This window comes from Taudactylus pleione, unplaced genomic scaffold (genome assembly GCF_031769625.1).
Source record: "Taudactylus pleione unplaced genomic scaffold, aTauple2 ptg000737l, whole genome shotgun sequence".
Classification (NCBI taxonomy): domain Eukaryota; kingdom Metazoa; phylum Chordata; class Amphibia; order Anura; family Myobatrachidae; genus Taudactylus; species Taudactylus pleione.
Genome location: NW_028285139.1, coordinates 1,728,821 through 1,747,175, shown reverse-complemented (window position 1 = coordinate 1,747,175; position 18,355 = coordinate 1,728,821). Strand labels below are relative to the sequence as shown.

The window sequence follows — 18,355 nt, the reverse complement described above, 5'->3', positions numbered from 1 at the left end:
ATTCAGATGACACCAGTAGTTCATCATCTTCAACATAAGATGTAGTTCATCTTCATCGGGGAGCCCTCGTTTCACAATGCCCAGTAGTTCAATATACATTGCAGGCACCCTACTGCAGTCTCAGGTCCATGCACGAGCCGAAGAGCCTTTGTCTAGCTCTTGATTTATATACCATAATATGGGTGTTGGCTTTCTGGATAGTAAGCCCATATTAGTTACAAACTGGGTACCAAGCACTGATTGTATCACTATCTCTATTGGATATGGTAGAATGAACGATCAAGACGCCAATTTAGGGCCTGATTCAGAGCCGTTCGCTATTTGCGGTCGTTCGTTCAAAAACAAGGGGTGGCTATTCAAATGATACGTTCGCACATTGCAGTCTGTTCACACCTCTAAGTCTGAACGAGCGAGCAAAACATACGCTCGTTTATTTGATAAAAACGCCCCCTGGTCGCTCGCACCATACGTCATGTCCGCTATTAGATTAATCGAGTACATCGTACAGCGTATGAACTGCTCGCTATTCTTGTGGTTGGTTTTTTCAACCGCTATTTTGCGAGCAGTTCTGACTTTAAAAAAACCAAGTGACGTGATCAATGACGCTGCTGGATTAATTATGCACACCCTTAAAACGCCCGTTTTGACCTTTAAGCCCGCCTGCGTTCGAATTCCACTCCCCCGTTTTCAAGCACCTTCCCCTGTTACCACCCACATACGCCTCATTCTGTCACTCAAAATAGCAGGCACTCGCTATATAGCGTACAAACTATTTTCGGCCGCACTGACTGGTTCGCGCATGCGTACTAAAAACCGTACGCATGCGCAGATGTGCGAACATCGCTCGGAACGAGCGTACTGCCGCTAACGAGCGGCTCTGAATGAGGGCCTTAGTTAGTAAATCAGTTTATAATATACATATATATTTAACAATAACATTAAAACAAAACTTCATATATATTAATCTCCTATTGTTAGCAGTATATTTAATAGCAAACCACTTGGATGTAGTTCCTGTACATTGCGTGAGCTAAAGGCCCCCATACACGGTAAGATTTGAAATCACATCTGATGTCGCATACGATTTCCCTTGAAATTTCTTCCCTTCAGATTCTGGGCTTGATTCAGACCCGGTCGCAAGCGCTGAGCGCTCGCAACCGGGTTGATGGTGGCCCAGAGCGCATGCGCACGACGGAGCCGGCTCCGTCGTGCGCATGCGCGAGACCCGGATAGCGAAGGGCACTCCGTTGCTCTTGGTCTCGCACCAAATGGGGGCGAGCTGTCGATGTTGAGTGACAGTTCGCCCCCTTTGGTCGGCGGGCCGTGGGCGTGGCTACCCAAACGGAGGCGTTCCCATGAGAATGCCTGTCGTTTGGGGGCGGCCCCACTGACATCACGATTGTGTCAATGGAGAGATTTCGGCCCTGTTAGAGCCGAAATCTCTCTGGGGCTTGCAGCCACGAGACCCTACCACGAGGGTCTCGTCGCAAGCCCGACGGTCATCATGGCCGCTCGCTGTAGCTGTGAGTGGTCACCCACAGCTATGCGAGCGGCCAGGAGGCCGTTCTACAAAAAAAAAAAAAACACGGCCCTGGTTCAGAGCGAGCGCTCCGTCAGCGTCCGGCACTGAATCAGGGCCTCTGTACGATTTGTGTTTAAAATGCAACGATTCAACATGAGACCATACGATTTGATCTATCGTACCCAATTTGAAATTGTATATGATAGATCATATGCAGCAAATTACCACACAATGCATCTCCTCGAATCTCAATAGGGGAGGGCTTAAAAAGACAGCAGCCATTTTAAGATATTTGCACACTCTGCTCAGTGGGACTAGTGAGGTTACCCTGCTGAACGTTGTACCATATGACCCTGCTGACTAAGCTTGTATTAGGGACAATAATCTGGAGGACTATCGCAACTTGCAGCGTATGGATAACGCCACCTTCCATGAGTTGTTGTATCTTGTGACTCCTTATATCCAGAGGCAGGACACCAATATGACACCTGTGAGGCCATTGTGAAAAGTCATAAAGTTTCAGTACTGTAAAGTAATAAAAAAACCTCTAATCATTAATTTAGTGTCAATTTTTTTTGTTTTGTTATATTAATGTTTTTTTAAAGCAAATCAACCAACATGGTAGTATATATACATTTTTAAATGTATTATTTGAACATAACTGCAAAACCAACATGTTTTTTGTTATTGCATTACCTTTTGAAAAAACCCCTGCAAGAGGGTAGAAACATGTCAAGGTGTTCTCTGGACTGCTTTTCCCACTCTTGACCAACTGCACTGCTGTATTCCATCTGTGGAACATTGTTTGGTGATTTGCACTACCTGCATATTAATTACCCACCAGTGTTGCTGGGACACACTGACGGACATTGCTGAGCCTGTTTGTACGGACCATCATTACTGCTACCTGTTGCCTCCGCTGGACGGGGGAATCCCCACAGAGGCAGGCTGTCCAGCCTTCACCACCTGTGGCCTGATTGGGAGTCGCTGAGGCGCGAACGGCTCACCATCCTGCACGACTTCCCTGCTTGTGAGTAATTGGAGCTACGCACAGTCCTGCAGTTAGCCGCCGGAGCGGCGCTGGTCACAGGGACCAACATCACACCTACTTGTTTCTATTTGTCTGGGTGTCGCAGGAGCAGTTGGTTCCTAGGGAGTCTTTGGAGCTTTGAGTCCACTGGGACAGGTGAGATACTGGACTGTGGGTTTTGGTCTGGGGACCCCCCGCTATTATATACAACATACCAAGATTTTATTAGCTCCACAGTTCCGGTATTTAGGGAGTCACTATACCCTATATCAGGTTTCAACAGAGTGACTATACCTACTTTACAGATTGATATCATTCTGGTTGCCAATAGCAGTATATGCTGATTACCATCAAGGCTCTACATAGAGTTTAAAACTTATATCTTTTTTCCTATGATTTATTGGAAACAGTATGTGTTTAGATTATTAATGCAACATTTAATTTCTTTTTTCATTTAATGTTTGTTTATATATGTTTTTAGAGTTGAACTGCAGTTCATTTTTTCATATGCTCAATAAAATAATAATATATTTATAATTTTAACAGCTTATGTTTTTATATAGTGATTAGCGCAGACACCTTATTTGTATTTTCTGTTTCTTTTTGAGGGTGATTTGCAGGTATCCCTCTGGTGTCAGCAGCAAGTCTCTATATTAGACAACGCCCGAGTGACAGTGCACCAGTTTTTCTTTCTCTTTTTTTTTTTTTTTTAATTTGTTTACCAAAAACAAATGTTATATATTAAACTATATAACAATTTCAACATCAGGCAGTTCTTTGTCGCCCAATACCAGCTGCATGGTATTGGGCGTTCAATCCATCAGATGACGGATTGAACAGGCCAAGAAGCACATGGCGTAATTGCAGATCGAGGCCCCGGCAAACAACAATCTGCCCTTGTGCCATGCGCTTAGTGGACCTGCCCAATCCGCATCATCCGCACCCCATACCATGCAGCAGGTATTGAGTGAGAAAAAACTGCCTGATACATTAGTAAATTTGCTAATTACATATTATACAAATAGTGTGTGTTGTTCATCCTCCGCCAACATTGCACTATATACAACGCCTGAGGTTGCTGAGGGGTTACTGGTTTGTGGCGTTTGAAAACTGGGATGGGGTGTAGGCTGGGATGGGCCCCATTTGTAGTGTGGAATGGTAACTTGGTGGAGGGTAAATGCGGGGTGAACTGTGGGATGTAGATGGGCCATACCAGGGCTGCATGGTTGTCTGGGGGACTGGGTCATCAGTGAGCCTTGCCGTGCTGGCCAGATTTTGGGATCTCCCCCGGATTACTGTTTCATACAGAATACGTTTGGCGTGTATTTGCTGCGTATCCACCATTTTGCGTAAACTACTCGCAATGTGTGTGGCAAGGTGGTCATACATGTACGGTGGTTTATTTAATGCCAGCTTGACCTGGTCTATTAGAGAGTCATGTGTAACTGGATTCTTGCGCAGGTATCTCCGGCGTTTAGGGGTAGGTTGTGAGACCTCACTCCCATCTGCCTTACTTGCACTTTGGGAGGGATTTGGTTCGGTGTTGGAGGAAAGACAGAATTGATTAATGGAAGGCTTTACAAATGTTTAATTACATTTTGACTTTATTCTAGTTCCCAACAACGGTGGAGTAGTGGAAGACCATTGCAGAGGAATTTAAACGTAGATGGAACTTCCCGAACTGTGGTGGAGCAATAGACGGGAAACTGCAAGCGCTAAAGAGGTCAGGGAGCAATATATAACCTACTGCAACATTGTGGGGGGCAGTATCGTGGAAGAAGGACAGTATACGTTAATGAACTATGGTTGGCATGTGAACTTGTAAATAAAAATTAATGTAGTGTATCAAAAACTAGATTATACTTACTACTTCGCTGAAGGACGCTTGATCACTTTCTAGGTTGTCCCCACCAGCTTCCTCAGGAACACTGTCAATCAGTAAGGCCTGTGATGGTTGCTGTGGCTCCTGTTCGTGCAGGAATTTAATGAGATCAAAATACCACAGTGTACTGCAGTATATATCAGCTGCCCCTGCTGCGGATGGCTGAGATTCGATTATTTTCCGATTTTCACGGACATAGACTGATCTTAAATTTTGTGTTTTTCTCTTGACCAAATCTGGATCCGCCTCTTCATGATAGCTCTTGTTTATTTCGAGAAGCGCCTGGACTGCAACAACTCTCTTGTGCTTGTTTTCGATAATCAGAGCTTTTGTTAGACCACAAACATTCATGCTGGTGGTACAGCTCAATAAATTCCGTTAGGAATTTCTTTTCAGACAAACTTGTCATTCCTGTTGAAAAAAACTAATTGATTGAAATATAGTTACAAATATTTGTACCCTTTTAATGTTTTTATGTTTGAAAGTTTAAAATTAGTTTATATGTTTTATTTGTTTCAATAGAAATAATTCACTAAATGTACTATGATTTATCATTTTTAATTTGAATTAAAAAATGTTTGCGGTTTATAATTATTTGTAAAGGGGGAATACAAGATTTGCTTATATTCAGAGGTACAATGATGGGAGTCTATGTTTTGGTCTAGACACATTGGCGCAGTGGCATGCATAGGTGGGTCAGGGGTATAGACACATGGGTGGCGTAGTGGCATGCATAGGTGGGTCAGGGATATAGACACATTGGTGGTGCAGCGGCATGTGGAGCAGGGGTGATAGTGTAGGGATGTACAGTATATACTCACCGCGATCACGTCAACTCCGGACAGAGGATCAAAAGAATGCTGCTTGTTCTCTTCTCCACGTCGTGTGAAACAAAATGGCGGCAGGGAGTGGACAGGGACATCCCAGATCCTACGTCAGATCGCAGATGAACAAAAGTAAATACGATGTGTGCCACATCGTTCACGATCGGTTGAGATCTCTCTGCTAAACCATCTGATCTGTGATCCAACTAGACGACGGCCCTGGACGCGCATCTGGTTCGCAGAACACACAAAAAACACTTTTTCATACGATTGGTCAGTTCAACCCGTCGAAACTGTCCATATCGGGTAAAAAGATCTTACCATGTATGGGGCCTTAAGAAATCCTTCTCTAGACTATCTGTGCTGAATAGGTTTATGCACATGTATAATTTGTCCGCATGGGGACCTCACCACATCATCAGGAGCGGACTTTGTTTTCTCCTTACAGATGATGTGATGAGGTCCCCATGTGGACAATTTATACAATTTGGAATTTCATATCTCAGTCAAACTGCAACATTAATATTAGATGTCATATAATAAGTAGCAGTATGTAACAACTTGAGTTCAGTAGATAGTAATTAGCATTAGTATTCAATCACAATGTATGCTGAACATAAAGTTATTTGTAGATATCTTATCAGACGATATGCAGTCTGCACTCACAGAATGGAAAAAACTTTTTGGTCTTTGATTGGCTTGGAAACGCCGATAATTACATCTGGTGTACAGCTTCACTTGTCCAAATCAGACGCCGAGAGTAACAGGTTTCGAACAGGGGGTCTCAATGGGAGGGTGGGGAAACGAACCCTGTGTTTCCTTGTAAGCAGTAATATTCTTAGTCAACACGTGATGTCCCCGGTGAGTTAAGTATAAACGGCCATCCAGAGGAGGGATCTCCCGCCATTGAACTACAATCCCAGTCTCGAATAGGAGCCGGCCTGTTTAAAGTAAGGCAGCTACGGTGCTTAGCGATGCTAATGATAGAATCCAGCACCTGTAGCCATCAATGCTTAGAATAAGTAGCTATAATGTTGGAACACTACAGCTACTTCTAGTGTTGCCGATAAGACTGCGGGCAAAAATGTTCGAGGGGGCCAGCAGGGAGCTTCTGTGCAAACTGAAGGGGACATGGGTGGCAGGGGCATGTCCTTGTGACATGCCTCCAATTTGTCACACTTTGGTGCAGGCCAAGCACTTAAGGAGGTGCTGGGATTCCACCAAGCTCTCCCCTCACGGTGAAAAGATGCTGTGCGCATAGCGTCCATTCACCCGGTGGTGATCGTTCACCGCAATTTTTCTCACCCACAGGACACTGCGGCCTGCGGGTGGGAAAGGCTCAGGACAGGCTGTTTTAGCGGGGCACACCGATAAACAGCCTAGTGGGAACACTATACTTATTCACATCAATACAATTTGTACCTCTGCCCACTTTGGCAGTATATTTCATGCCCAAAACTTTGTTGGGCGAGGCAATATATAAATGGGTCATATGCAAGTGACCCTCCTCTGTTGGCTTCAAGCGTCAAATTTGTGGCCGAATGCTATTTAACCCTTGCAACACTACAGCTACTTATTCAAATCAATACAATTTGTATCTGTGCCCACTTTGCCAGCCTATTTCATGCCCAAACCTTGTTGGGCCAGGCAAAATACAAATGGGTCACATGTAAGTGACCCCCCCCTGTTATTTGGAAGTGTCAAATTTGTGACCCAAAGCTATTTAACCCTTGCAACACTACAGCTACTTATTCAAAATGGTATAATTTGGACCTGTGCCCACTTTGTCAGCCTATTTCATGCCCAAAACTTTGTTAGGCCAGGCAAATTAGAAGTAGGTCATATGTAAGTGACTTCCCCCCCCCACCTGTTGGTTTCAAGGGTCAAATTTGTGTCCCAAAGCTATTTAACCCTTGTAACACTACAGCTACTTAATCAAAATTGTAATTGTTGGTAACTTTGCCAGCCTACTTCATGGCCAAAACCGTGTTGTGACAGGCAAAATACATTTGAAATGTAATTGTTTTAATATAACTTGTTCTGAACAAAAAGCTGGCCGAATAAGAAGCCAACTTCAGCCTCGTACCTAGAAATGAGATCTAGAACTAACTGCTTACTATGCAAGTGCTGCAGTGGTGAAGGGTCCCCCTACAAGCCGTGCACCTACGGCAGTGGTTCCCAAACTTTTTCGAATCATGGCACCCTAGAGTATCAGCACTTTTTCCCATGGCACCCCTGGGCCATAAAGATTTTATTGATAAATTCAGCAAAGATTAAATGAAGTAAATTGTGCTTATATGTCACCATTAGGTTCAGTTAGGTGATGCTTGACAGGGCTGCGCTTCTTTTAGTCGACGTTTTGATTGCCAGTCAAGGGGCTCGATTCAATTGAGCGCGATGTAAATAGCGACGGGAGATAGCTCCCGAAGCTATTCAAGCCATCGCGATGTTAGGTCGGGGAAGGCTCGGTTTTTAGGCGCGAGAACAGGCATTCCCCGACCTAACTTCCTGGCGCAAAGCTGATTCCCGGCGCTATTCACATTGTGTAGAACAGAATCGTGCCCATTATCACTGGTTTTGCCTATCACACTGACTAATTGTAATTTTATTGGTACTGGACCACCAACCTGCAAGTGTCCTACGGCACCCACTTTGGGCACCACTGACCTATGGGAAGAGTACAGAACGCGTGGTGGAGACTGAGCTTATAGCACAATAGGGGGAGATCCAGCTCCCACCACTTCCCTCTCCCGCCAGCGGCAACACAACACAAGGTACCCGGCCGGCGCAGCTCACAGCCCGCGCCCTCTGCCCGCCTACAGGCCCTCCTCCTCCTCCTCCTCCTCCACTCACCGCCAATAACCGGAAGTGCTCGGCGGCGGGACGGGCTGCGCGCGTTGTGTATGTGTGCTGCTCTCACCGGGTCCTCACGCCTGTCCCGCACCGGAACCGTCTGCTGACCCGGAACGTCCCGTCCCATGGGTATCGGCTTTTAATAAGTGATCATATCCCCCCAGAGTGTGTGCCGTACCGACGTCTCTAGCTAACACAACGCCGCCGGTGCGTGGGGTGACAGGCCTCGCATGTGCTGTGCCGGTGTCTCCGGTACCTGCCCCGCCATACACCGCGCAGTAAGAGACTCGTCTTCCGCTGTCTCTCTTCACAGTGTGACCGGGAGGAGATGCCGCTGCTACACCGGAAAGCGTTCTCCCGCACCCCGCCGCCAGCGGACCTGGATCCCGCCGAGCGCCTGTTCTATTGCCGGGTGACCAACGAGGTCTTCAGGGAATATGAGTAAGCGCTTCTCCCCATCACCCCTTCCCCGACCTCCCTGCTGAGCAGTGTGCCCGGCATCATGTCACTTGTAGTGGGTGCCTGTACTGTCCCTACACATTACTCCTATAAGGCTAGAACTAGTTTACATGTGTCTTGTTTTTAGTATGTTTCCCTTTCCTGGGGTGTAGTATTGGCCTCACTGATTGTACCCTGTAACTAAAGGTGTCTACACACTTGGTTATTTTTTTTTTTACACGATTTGCCCAATTCCGACGAATTGTGACGGCAAATCGTGTAAAATATGCCCAAATCGTGAGTGTACAGTCACGATGCCGATGCGCGTCCCCGCAGGTCGTACATGGCATCCTCAGATCTGCCGTGCTGTAGGGCAGATCTGACAATGCACTGGAATAGTTAGGAGGCACGATAGATCGTTTGTCACATTGGACAGTTTTTAACACCAAATCGTGCCCACGACTGCCAGGAAGCCGCTGGGGAGAGTTCAAAGGGAAATTGGACACAATGTTGGATCGTGAGCACATCGCCAAGTGTGTGGGCACCTTTATTTTATTCACGCAATCTTCTCAAAGAACGTGTTGGAACTTCCTGGGCTAATTGTTATTGGGTTGTTCTCAGAATTCAGACATTTATTGACTTCCCCATTTGGAGTGAGTTCTGTATTCGCTGGGGACTCTGATGCCCTGTCCTCACTGCGGGCTCCTTGACACTTGTGTGCTTTCAGAGCACTAATCTCACTTAGGGGCCCATTTATTAATGATCGCATTTGCAATGCATCTGGGCATGGTATCGCCACACTTGATCGCATTGCAAGATGCGATCATAGCGCCGGAATGTATCAGCTGGCACACATTGGCTCCAAAAGGAGCCCGTCCCTGCGATGTGCCCGGAGTGCTGTCACGGCTACTGCGCATGTGCAGCCATCATTGCCAGGGGAGGGCTCCTTTGTAACTGTCCTGTTAAGACTTGCGATGTGTAGCCCACTAGCTACAATGGGCTGGCTGCAGGGGCCAATGTCCGGAATCCATTGCATTCCGAATGTTGGTAAATCTGGCAGCATCGTATCCCCCATATAAACCTATGGGGACTGGTGCTCCCTGCGGAAATGGAGGGATCACAGCGGGTATCGGAGATATCTGCCGTGGGAACCTCCTTCATACATGGGGGTGATACTAAATATTTGTGGTTACCCCCTGAAAACGCCCATTATAATAAGCTGCAATATTTAATGATAAATGGGCCCATTAATTAATGAAAAGTAGCCTCAACAATGCTATTCCGTGTAATATGTTCTAACATTTTAATGTTGCTAAAATTTAGGTTGCAGCATGCCCTATTTCTCATGTGTTAGCATGCTTCCGGCACAATAAATTGTGTTGGTAAAAGCACAATACATTAAAAAAAAAAAGATGGATATATCTATCTCTATCTATCTATCTATCTATCTATCTATCTATCTATCTATCTATCTATCTATCTATCTATCTATCTATCTATCTAAAGCTTATGAGTTTTCAAACCCACACATATATGTTTAGAAACTCTTAATAACATTACACTTGACCAGCATGTCAAGTCGGTCAATAGCCCTTAACAAAATGACTGAAGTACGAAAATACTAATAAATCGGATAATTTTTAAGCTGTGTTCAGTACTTTATTTGTAGCTGTGAGTTGTGTGCATTGCGAGCCAAGGGCTTCGGACGCAAAAAGCATATCTGTAATTCATTCATCGCCTGATGTGAGAACACATGTGAGTTTTTGTTTCTTCCTCTAAATCAACAGTTCAGTTTGATGTTAATCTGTATGCCAACACCCAATAATGGCTGATCACATTTATGTTTTATTGAAAAGTTCGGTATGGTTTGTCTTATACTGTATGCATTTATATGGTAATCATAAGTTTGGCATTTGCAGTCCTATGTAACTTCATGCTAGCCATGTCCCTTCTCTTTTGTTTTCAAATGCTTTTGTGTTAGACCGAACCCTGCAGACACAACTGCTATCTCCTGCTACAATAGACGTGCAAGGAGCATGTCTATTGAGTTTACTTGTGAGTGGAAAAAGAAAGCCGCTGTAGGCACAAAGACCACATGTAATCTGAGAGAGTCTAGTGATGTCTATTGTACAGCTGCAAATTATTATTCAGGTTGTTTACATGTTTCCTAAATAAGGACCATTAACTTTTGTGGTTCAATTAATTATGATTCATGATAAACTTATTGCATTGAGATGTGTAATGGACTTACTGGAAATTACCTTGAAAAGACCCAATTTATAGAAGTACTTTGCTTATTATATAAAAGTGTCTCTCTGCAGATCAATTTTCCTGTTCACATGTAGCAGTTTATGATGATCAAGATATTTTCAGTGGTCCATTTTGACTTCTAATAGTTTGACAAGTAAACAATGTATAAAGTCACTACATCAGTGGTCTCTATAGATATAAAGTATCCCAACCTTTCATGGAAGTTACATATGTTAAGTTATTAAGCAAAATCTGACGTAGTTGATGACGTGTGATGGTTTGGGACAACAACAGTTGGTCTAGGGCGCTGCCTCATATATACTTAGCATTTTGTTGTGGCGTCTGAGGCAAATTCAATTGAACGCGATGTTGAATGACTTGCCGAAGCTATTCAATTGTCCGCATTGCGCCCGGTACTTAAGTCGGGAGATGCAGTTTACCGCGCCTAATGTCAGGTGTTTAGTCATTTCATTCTGGGGGTGTAATGCTGTAAACCCGCAACTAGTATCACAGCATTAGTTTAGTAGGATTCTGCACGCACCCCAGGAGGGTGTGAGCAGAAATTCTCTAATAGGGGCTTTATAGCACAGCCAATTGAAAAGCTCTGGGCACTCAGTCCTGGTGCTATTCAATATCGAATGCAATTGAATATCCCCCTATGACCAGACAGTTATGGATTTACCGTTTGCTATATCTGAAAACATATCTGACTGCTGTCTTGATAGCATACATGAGTATTGCTCACACTAAGAAATATTGAGGTTGTCCTACCCTGATTGAGCCAACAATTTTTCCAAAATGTTTCACTTGAGGAGACATTGGCTATATGGGTAGGCAGAAAAAGGCTACTTAAAGTGTTGCTTAAAGTGGTATAATCTATAGCCTATATACCAGGGGTATTCAACATGCTGTCCTCCAGCTGCTGTGGACTACACATCCCAGCATGCCCTTATAGCAAAACACTGACAGGGCATGCTGGGATGTATAGTTCCACAACATCTGGAGGGCGGCATGTTGAATGGGATGCAGTCATGAAGCCCACGGTCGAAATGCCGACCTTGTGCTTCCCGACTGTCAAATTCCGGCAAGGTCCTAATGACAGGCGTTGAAATCCCAATGCCTGTCATTAGACCTACGCCGGGAGCACAACGCCTGGCATACCGAACGAAGGTAAGGCAGGGGGGGGAGGGTTAGGTTTTAGGGCTCCCGGGTGGATTTAGGGCTAGGCCCCCCCCCCTGGGAGGATTAGGTTTAGGCTAGGGGAAGGGGGGGGTTAGGCACCCCCGCCCAGGAGACTTAGGTTTAGGCAGCGGGAAAGGGGGGGGTTAGGTTTAGGCATTTAGAGGGGGGTTAGGCACTAAGGGGCAGTTTAGGGTTAGGCACCCCTAAGGGAGGGTTAGGGAAACTTACCAAAATCAGCTCTCGGGATGTTCACCAATGCCAGGCTTCCGCTGTCGGGATTTGAACTGCCGGCCATGTGACCGGCGGTATTACATACTGATTCCTGTTGAATACTCCTGCTATATATACTGTGTAATTGATCTAATGAATGTCTGTTTCCTAAAGCACCCTACAGCATATAGACTATAGCCTACAGGGATGTACTTCTGAAATGCATAAGAAAGCCGGTAAAGGTGAAGAATAAAATTCTCTTGCTGGCTATGACATTTTGTTGGCTATAAGGTATCTGCAGAGTAATTTAGAAGGTTTTCAAATCTGAGATATTCTAAAAAGAACTTCTAAATGGGCAAAATAAACTGTTAAAATAATATATATAAACACTAGGCTGGCTTCTTGTTTGACTACACGTAGATTCTACTAAACTTAATGTCCCATCCCGCTGTCACCTGTGACATACATAAAACCACTACACCTAGTTCAGATAACAAATTAAGGGGACATTTCAATTCCCCGTTTGGTCGGGAAGGCACTTCCCAGTGATTGTATCTTCAAGGAAAACGAGTGATGATTGTGATAGTGCACAAGCGGACATCGTGGTGGCACATCACAGGCACTTGAATCGCCCCTATCTGTTTGGATTTACTCTCTGATGATGTTGGACAGATAGGTAATAGGGGATATGGTTTAAAAAGTTATGTTGCTCTTGGAAACCAGTCATTTTAATGCATTTCTTTTTTTTTTTTTTTTTAATGCAGTGAATTTTTCGAGCGTACTATCCTATGCAACAGCCTCGTCTGGAGCTGCTCCCTCACTGGAAAATCCGGGCTCACCTATCAAGAAGCTATTGAATCTGAGAAGAAAATTAGGAAAAGCTTGCAGAATTTCCCTGAGCCAGTGATTGTGCCTTTGTTGTATCTCGCAACCCTCAGTAATCATCAGAGAGTATCAGACCTGTGTGAAGACTTATATAACTATATGAAGGACCGTTTCTTTGTTGGTGAAATTGTAGATGTATTGAGAAATAATGGTGCAAGGTAATGTCTCGATAGACCCCAGTAACACCATAAGCACCTGTGTTCATTTAGGATATTTATTTTAGACTTTATGTTCTAGTAGCATGCTTTCAATAAATTTATAAGGGTTGGTTCACAGATATGTACTTGTATACAGTGTGTTTAACTGTATGCAAACCAGGCAACACATTTCACTGCATTGTAAAATTCACCATGCTGGAATTTGTATGTTCTCCCTATGCTTGCATGGGTTTCCTCCAACAATCCACATAAAATTCTATTAGGTTCATTATATTCCCACACTGTGTGTGTGTACATATGGTAGGGAATATAGATTAGCTCCACTGGGGCAGGGACTGATGCGACTGGCTAATTATTCTCTTTAAAAGTGCTGTGGAATGAGTGTGCATTAAATAAAGTAAAAAAGCAGATAAAGCAGTGATTTCCAGTCTGTTGGGTGTTGCATCTTGTTACAACATGTGATAGATATCTATCCATCTCTTGTGTAACTAATCCAGCTCATGGTATAAGGTGAAAAAACTGCTTATATTTATATCCCCATAGACAGTACAAACTTTGTATGGATCTTTATCAAGGCTATAAGCACTAGGTGTATGACCATATATTTATAGCACTGTTTAGCTATATTTACCTGTGCTCTGGGTTTCTGAGTGCTACTGTTTTCTCTGTGTGCATGTAATGCATGTAAAAAAAATTATAAATAACTGAAGTGTAAATCAAGAAGGTAAAATGTATTTTTTTATTAAATCTAACATTTCACTACAATTTTGTTAGAAAATAAAGGCAGCTTCACCTTGTCTCAGATTTGTATCCAGATGGGATCTCATTCAAGTCAAAAGCAGATAATTCAGTTATCTAAGGGCCTGATTCAGCAGCGTAGGCAATTGCAATTACGTATGCAGACTGAGCGATTGTTTATCACTGCATAATGGACTGCACATGTGCTGCGATTATGGATGCACTAGGGAATCCATTGCAGAGTGAGTGACAGGCTGTGAGCGTTTGGGGGTGGGGACGTAGGAGTGGTTGGATAAATGCAGGAGTGTCTGTCCGTCTGAACGCTGTTTCATGGGCGCGCGTAAATTAGTCACTGCGTTTGCATATGCAGCTTGAGTACTCACTGCGTGCGACAACACTTTGTTTCTGCGGCTGGTCAGATCTGGTGTAAATTGTGTGTGAACGCAGGCGTGCGAGGTATTACGGATGTGAGAAAGCAGCAGTGGGCGTCTCTATACCAGTTAAGATGTGTCAGGCATTAGCATACCTTCGCGGCTGAGTTTTGTGCGAATTCCCAGCTGCATACGCAATAGCGATCCTTACTGAATCAGGCCCTCAGTTACTATTGATCCACATACATGAAGGAGAGCATGGTGGAAACGTAAAAATTTTTTTTTTTTTTTTGTAGTATAGTCCTGTACGTAATACACAGCCATATGTATATATTAATGGCAAATAGTGGCTTTATGTGCTCTTTCAATATTTTCCTATTTTCACATTGTGTACACCAGAGCACCAATTATTGTTTTGCATTTATTATCAGTGATCAAGGGCTGCTTGTTTCATGACTCGCTGCCTCTGAATCTGTAGCAGAAGGAACAAACAGCTATTTGTATATTGCATAGTAATTCATCAGTGTTTGTGTAACATTTTTTTGTATAGATCTGTAAATTTGAGTCAAAGGACAGAATATCATATGTATATAGTCAGTAAAGTTTGTAGCTGTACATTTTGTTTACCCGCCCTCTGTTCTCCTGTAGTCAGCTCGTTATCCATCATGAGACTTTTATTGTTTTGCTGATTTAGAAATCCAGCATGGTAGAGAACAAAGAAGGTAACTGAAGTTCAATCACGCACAATGTTTGACGTATCCCTCAAGCAGTACAAACCTGTCCATACTTGCTTTTTCTAAGGTCTGATTATTGCTGATTCAGTCTTTTTTTTGTTTCAGGTTGGAGTGTATTATTTTGGAAGTAAAAGTTCCTCCACAGCAAAATGGAATGACAAATGGTCATGACATCTACAATGACACCATTGTCATCAGTGATAGTGATGATGAGTCTTCTAAGGATCTTTCTGAGAACTGGTAAAAAAGAATTGTAATCTGCATTACAGAGATATCTTGTGCATTAAGAAACATTCATATGGTGATGTCTGTTATTCTTGTAATATCCTACGCAGGTGAAAATCCTTTGCTAAATTGAGACATGTAGTCTTGGGGCAGATTCCATTAACTGCAGGTTGACGTCGCAACTGGATGGGCACTTACATGTGCTCGCCCAGTTGTGATGTCAGTAACCGGCGGTATCTGCAGCAAGGGTATGGGAGGTCGGCTGACTGCCTGTACATACAGCATAATGTATCTGCAGATATATATGCCATCAGCTGTGCTGCCAGCCGACACGACAAGTCTGAACGAAGACTTAATAAATCTCAGCATACATAGTGTATATGCTGGTACACAGTATATATCGCACATTCAGTTGAACAGCTGATCTAGCAGCCAGTGTGTACCCAGCATTACACTGCTTTGGCTCAGATAAGCCAGTTTTGTTGTCTGTTCATTCTATTGTTCTTATTTAATTTGCATATAAGATGTATTTTCTGTTAGGTAGGCAATCCATAAGTATGTAAGCTGTAACGGGCACTCCATGTCACCAGTGCTCCGTTCCCTTGTCTCTTTCTCCCATTCAGTGACTGACTGCCCATATGTTGGGTGCAGGACTACGGAGTACCGAAACAATTCCCACCCGAGACCCACCACTGTAAGCTCCTGTTAGTGTCAGCAGGTTGTCCTAGCCTTGGCCGTTATAGGTCATTCCCAGTCAGTAGTGTGATATGAAATGTTGTGTAGCAATTAAGGTGTGGTCTTCTATTGTGTATTGTACTTATTGCTCCGTTACCATTTTCAAGGTTTACCCTGTACGGTACAGTGTACACTTTGCGGATAACAAACAGTAATAATGTACATGGTAACAAATGGTTGCTTTGCTTTTTTTTTGTACATTGGACAATTTTAAGACCAGTTGAAAACCAATATTTTTCTAATATATGGCCAATATAGAATCTGTGTTCCATGTTCATTATACAAGCAAATAAGGTAAAGCAGTCCTACCTACAACAGTAGCCGTATCTGGTTACACAAATGCATGAAATTGGCATTAAGAGTTATTACACGGTTAATATTACCACCTTTTGGTGGACCCAATACAGTTTGAGAGAAATTATAGCATAACAAATTACCATAATGTGCATTTACCCCCTGAAATTTAAGCCAGTTTGAATAGAAGTACATGACTCTCTTCCTCTACCAAACATAAAACCTGCCAGAGACCAAACCGCTTTACCACTAGGTTATTTAAATATGTATAAAATGCCATAGTGGCATAATAATGGTACGACATCAAAATGGGAAGTTAGTGAGATCCCTCCCTGTCTCATAAAAACAAACAAAAAACAAAGCAAAAATCTTCTAAAAACATTACCATATTTTTTTATGTACGTGTCCCTGTATGTGGAGTAAGGCAAAACTGTTGTGAAGATGTGTACAATTACTACAAAATGAATGGTAACATAAGATGCAGAACTAAAATCCTAGTTAGATTTACGGTGACAGGTGAAAAGGAACACCTGCGAGATACGTTGCTTTAATTGTGGAGTGAAGACATTTACAAACATGCTCAGCAGTTACTATGAATGCATTTAAACTCTAAGCGGCAAACTCAATTAGGGTCTGTTCCCCCAGGTTAAGTGCCCAAAGCTACTCAACTACAGGCCCAAGGCAGCAGTTAATACTCATTTACCTCCGGAGGTGCGAGAATAAATTGGCATTCACCACTGCCTCTAGACTGCTTGCAGTTCTGTAATTGAATACTTTCGGGCACTCTAAAAGCAAGAACAGACTGCGCGAGCAGGCACTACACATTGGGTCGATGATTGGTAAGTGTGTATGCACTTGCCAATCGTCAGGATGGTGCGATCGTCATCCTAGTGTTTACCCAGCTTAAGGGGTACTTAGTACCCAGTCTTAGACTGTACATTTTTATCAGCTTCAGAGAACTGAAGAAGAGTAACAGTGAGCAAAGTGATTGAATTTGCAAACTTCTTAATGAAAATAATAGTAGTCTTGTGTCATCTTTTTACTTTAGGAAGAAGAAAAACCTAATCAGCCCTTCTCTACTGAAGTACAAAGTTACACCAATTGTAGAAGAAATGTATGAATCTGTAACTGTCAAGCAAAGCCAAATTAGGTATGCATGTCCTGAATAGAAGACCATGATGATTTGCTTAAAAACAATTTGGACAAAAATGTCAAACTTAACCATGAAACTGTGGAAGTTTATAATAGATAATAGGATTATTTATCTAGGCCATGGTATTAACTGCGATACTTAAATGTTAGCTGAGTGGCGTAAAAATGTAAAGAAATGACATAAAGCAGGGCAAAGTGCATGATGGTGGCTGCAATAGGTGAATACATTGAAGTGCCAAAAGTCATGAGATCGCAGTATGTAATGGTAATGTGACGTCATGGAAATGCCCAGACCTGCACCACTTGTACTCTGACATCTCATGAGTCAGTTTGAACACCGACTAGGCTACTCATGGTAAGGCGATGCAAATTATTGGGGTTCGAAAGGGGCATGATAGTGGGAGAGCCCAATGGATGGAACATTCCATTTCTGAAGTTGTACGGACATTCAACATTCCTCCAACTATGGTGTCACGTGTGTACCAGGAATACCTCATGGAAGGCATTACTACCCACCATGGACAGCGCAGCGGCAACTACGGTTGCTTAATGTCCGTGAACAAGGGCATCTGGCCAGAATTGTCTCTGGTAACATAAAAGTGACACTGGTTAAAATCACATCCACATTCAATGCAGGAGGTACCAGACACATATGCAGAAGGACAGTACAGTCCTCTTTAGCTTCCTTGGGATATGGAAGCAGAACCCCCACCAGAGTGCCCCTGTTAACACTACGACACCAGACACAAAGCCTCACCTGGGCTTGTGTCATCACTAATTGGACCCTGAAGTACTGGCAATGTGGTGTGGTCCGATGAGTTACGGTTCCAGTTGTTTCAGGCTGATGGTAGGGTTCAGGTGTGGTGCAGACC

General features: G+C 43.5%; 2 protein-coding genes across 3 annotated transcripts in view; both read left to right on the top strand.

The window, feature by feature from the left end:
* LOC148477205 (uncharacterized) overlaps nucleotides 1–4,864 on the top strand; it is a 40,030-nt gene extending 35,166 nt beyond the window's left edge. For both annotated transcript variants that reach the window (XR_015872533.1, XM_088457077.1), the window contains one exon: nucleotides 4,166–4,864. Coding sequence is in view for 1 of the 2 variants with exons in the window: in XM_088457077.1 (XP_088313203.1) it covers nucleotides 4,166–4,186 (21 nt within the window). In the remaining variant the exon portion in view is untranslated. The remainder of the gene's footprint in view (nucleotides 1–4,165) is intronic.
* Nucleotides 4,865–8,051: 3,187 nt separating this feature from the next.
* Nucleotides 8,052–18,355, top strand: part of BAZ1A (bromodomain adjacent to zinc finger domain 1A) — a 110,916-nt gene continuing 100,612 nt past the window's right edge. Inside the window, exons 1-4 of the mRNA XM_088457061.1 lie at nucleotides 8,052–8,552; nucleotides 12,956–13,234; nucleotides 15,183–15,317; nucleotides 17,380–17,481. Of these exons, the coding sequence (XP_088313187.1) occupies nucleotides 8,440–8,552; nucleotides 12,956–13,234; nucleotides 15,183–15,317; nucleotides 17,380–17,481 (629 nt within the window). The 5' untranslated portion in view covers nucleotides 8,052–8,439. The remainder of the gene's footprint in view (nucleotides 8,553–12,955; nucleotides 13,235–15,182; nucleotides 15,318–17,379; nucleotides 17,482–18,355) is intronic.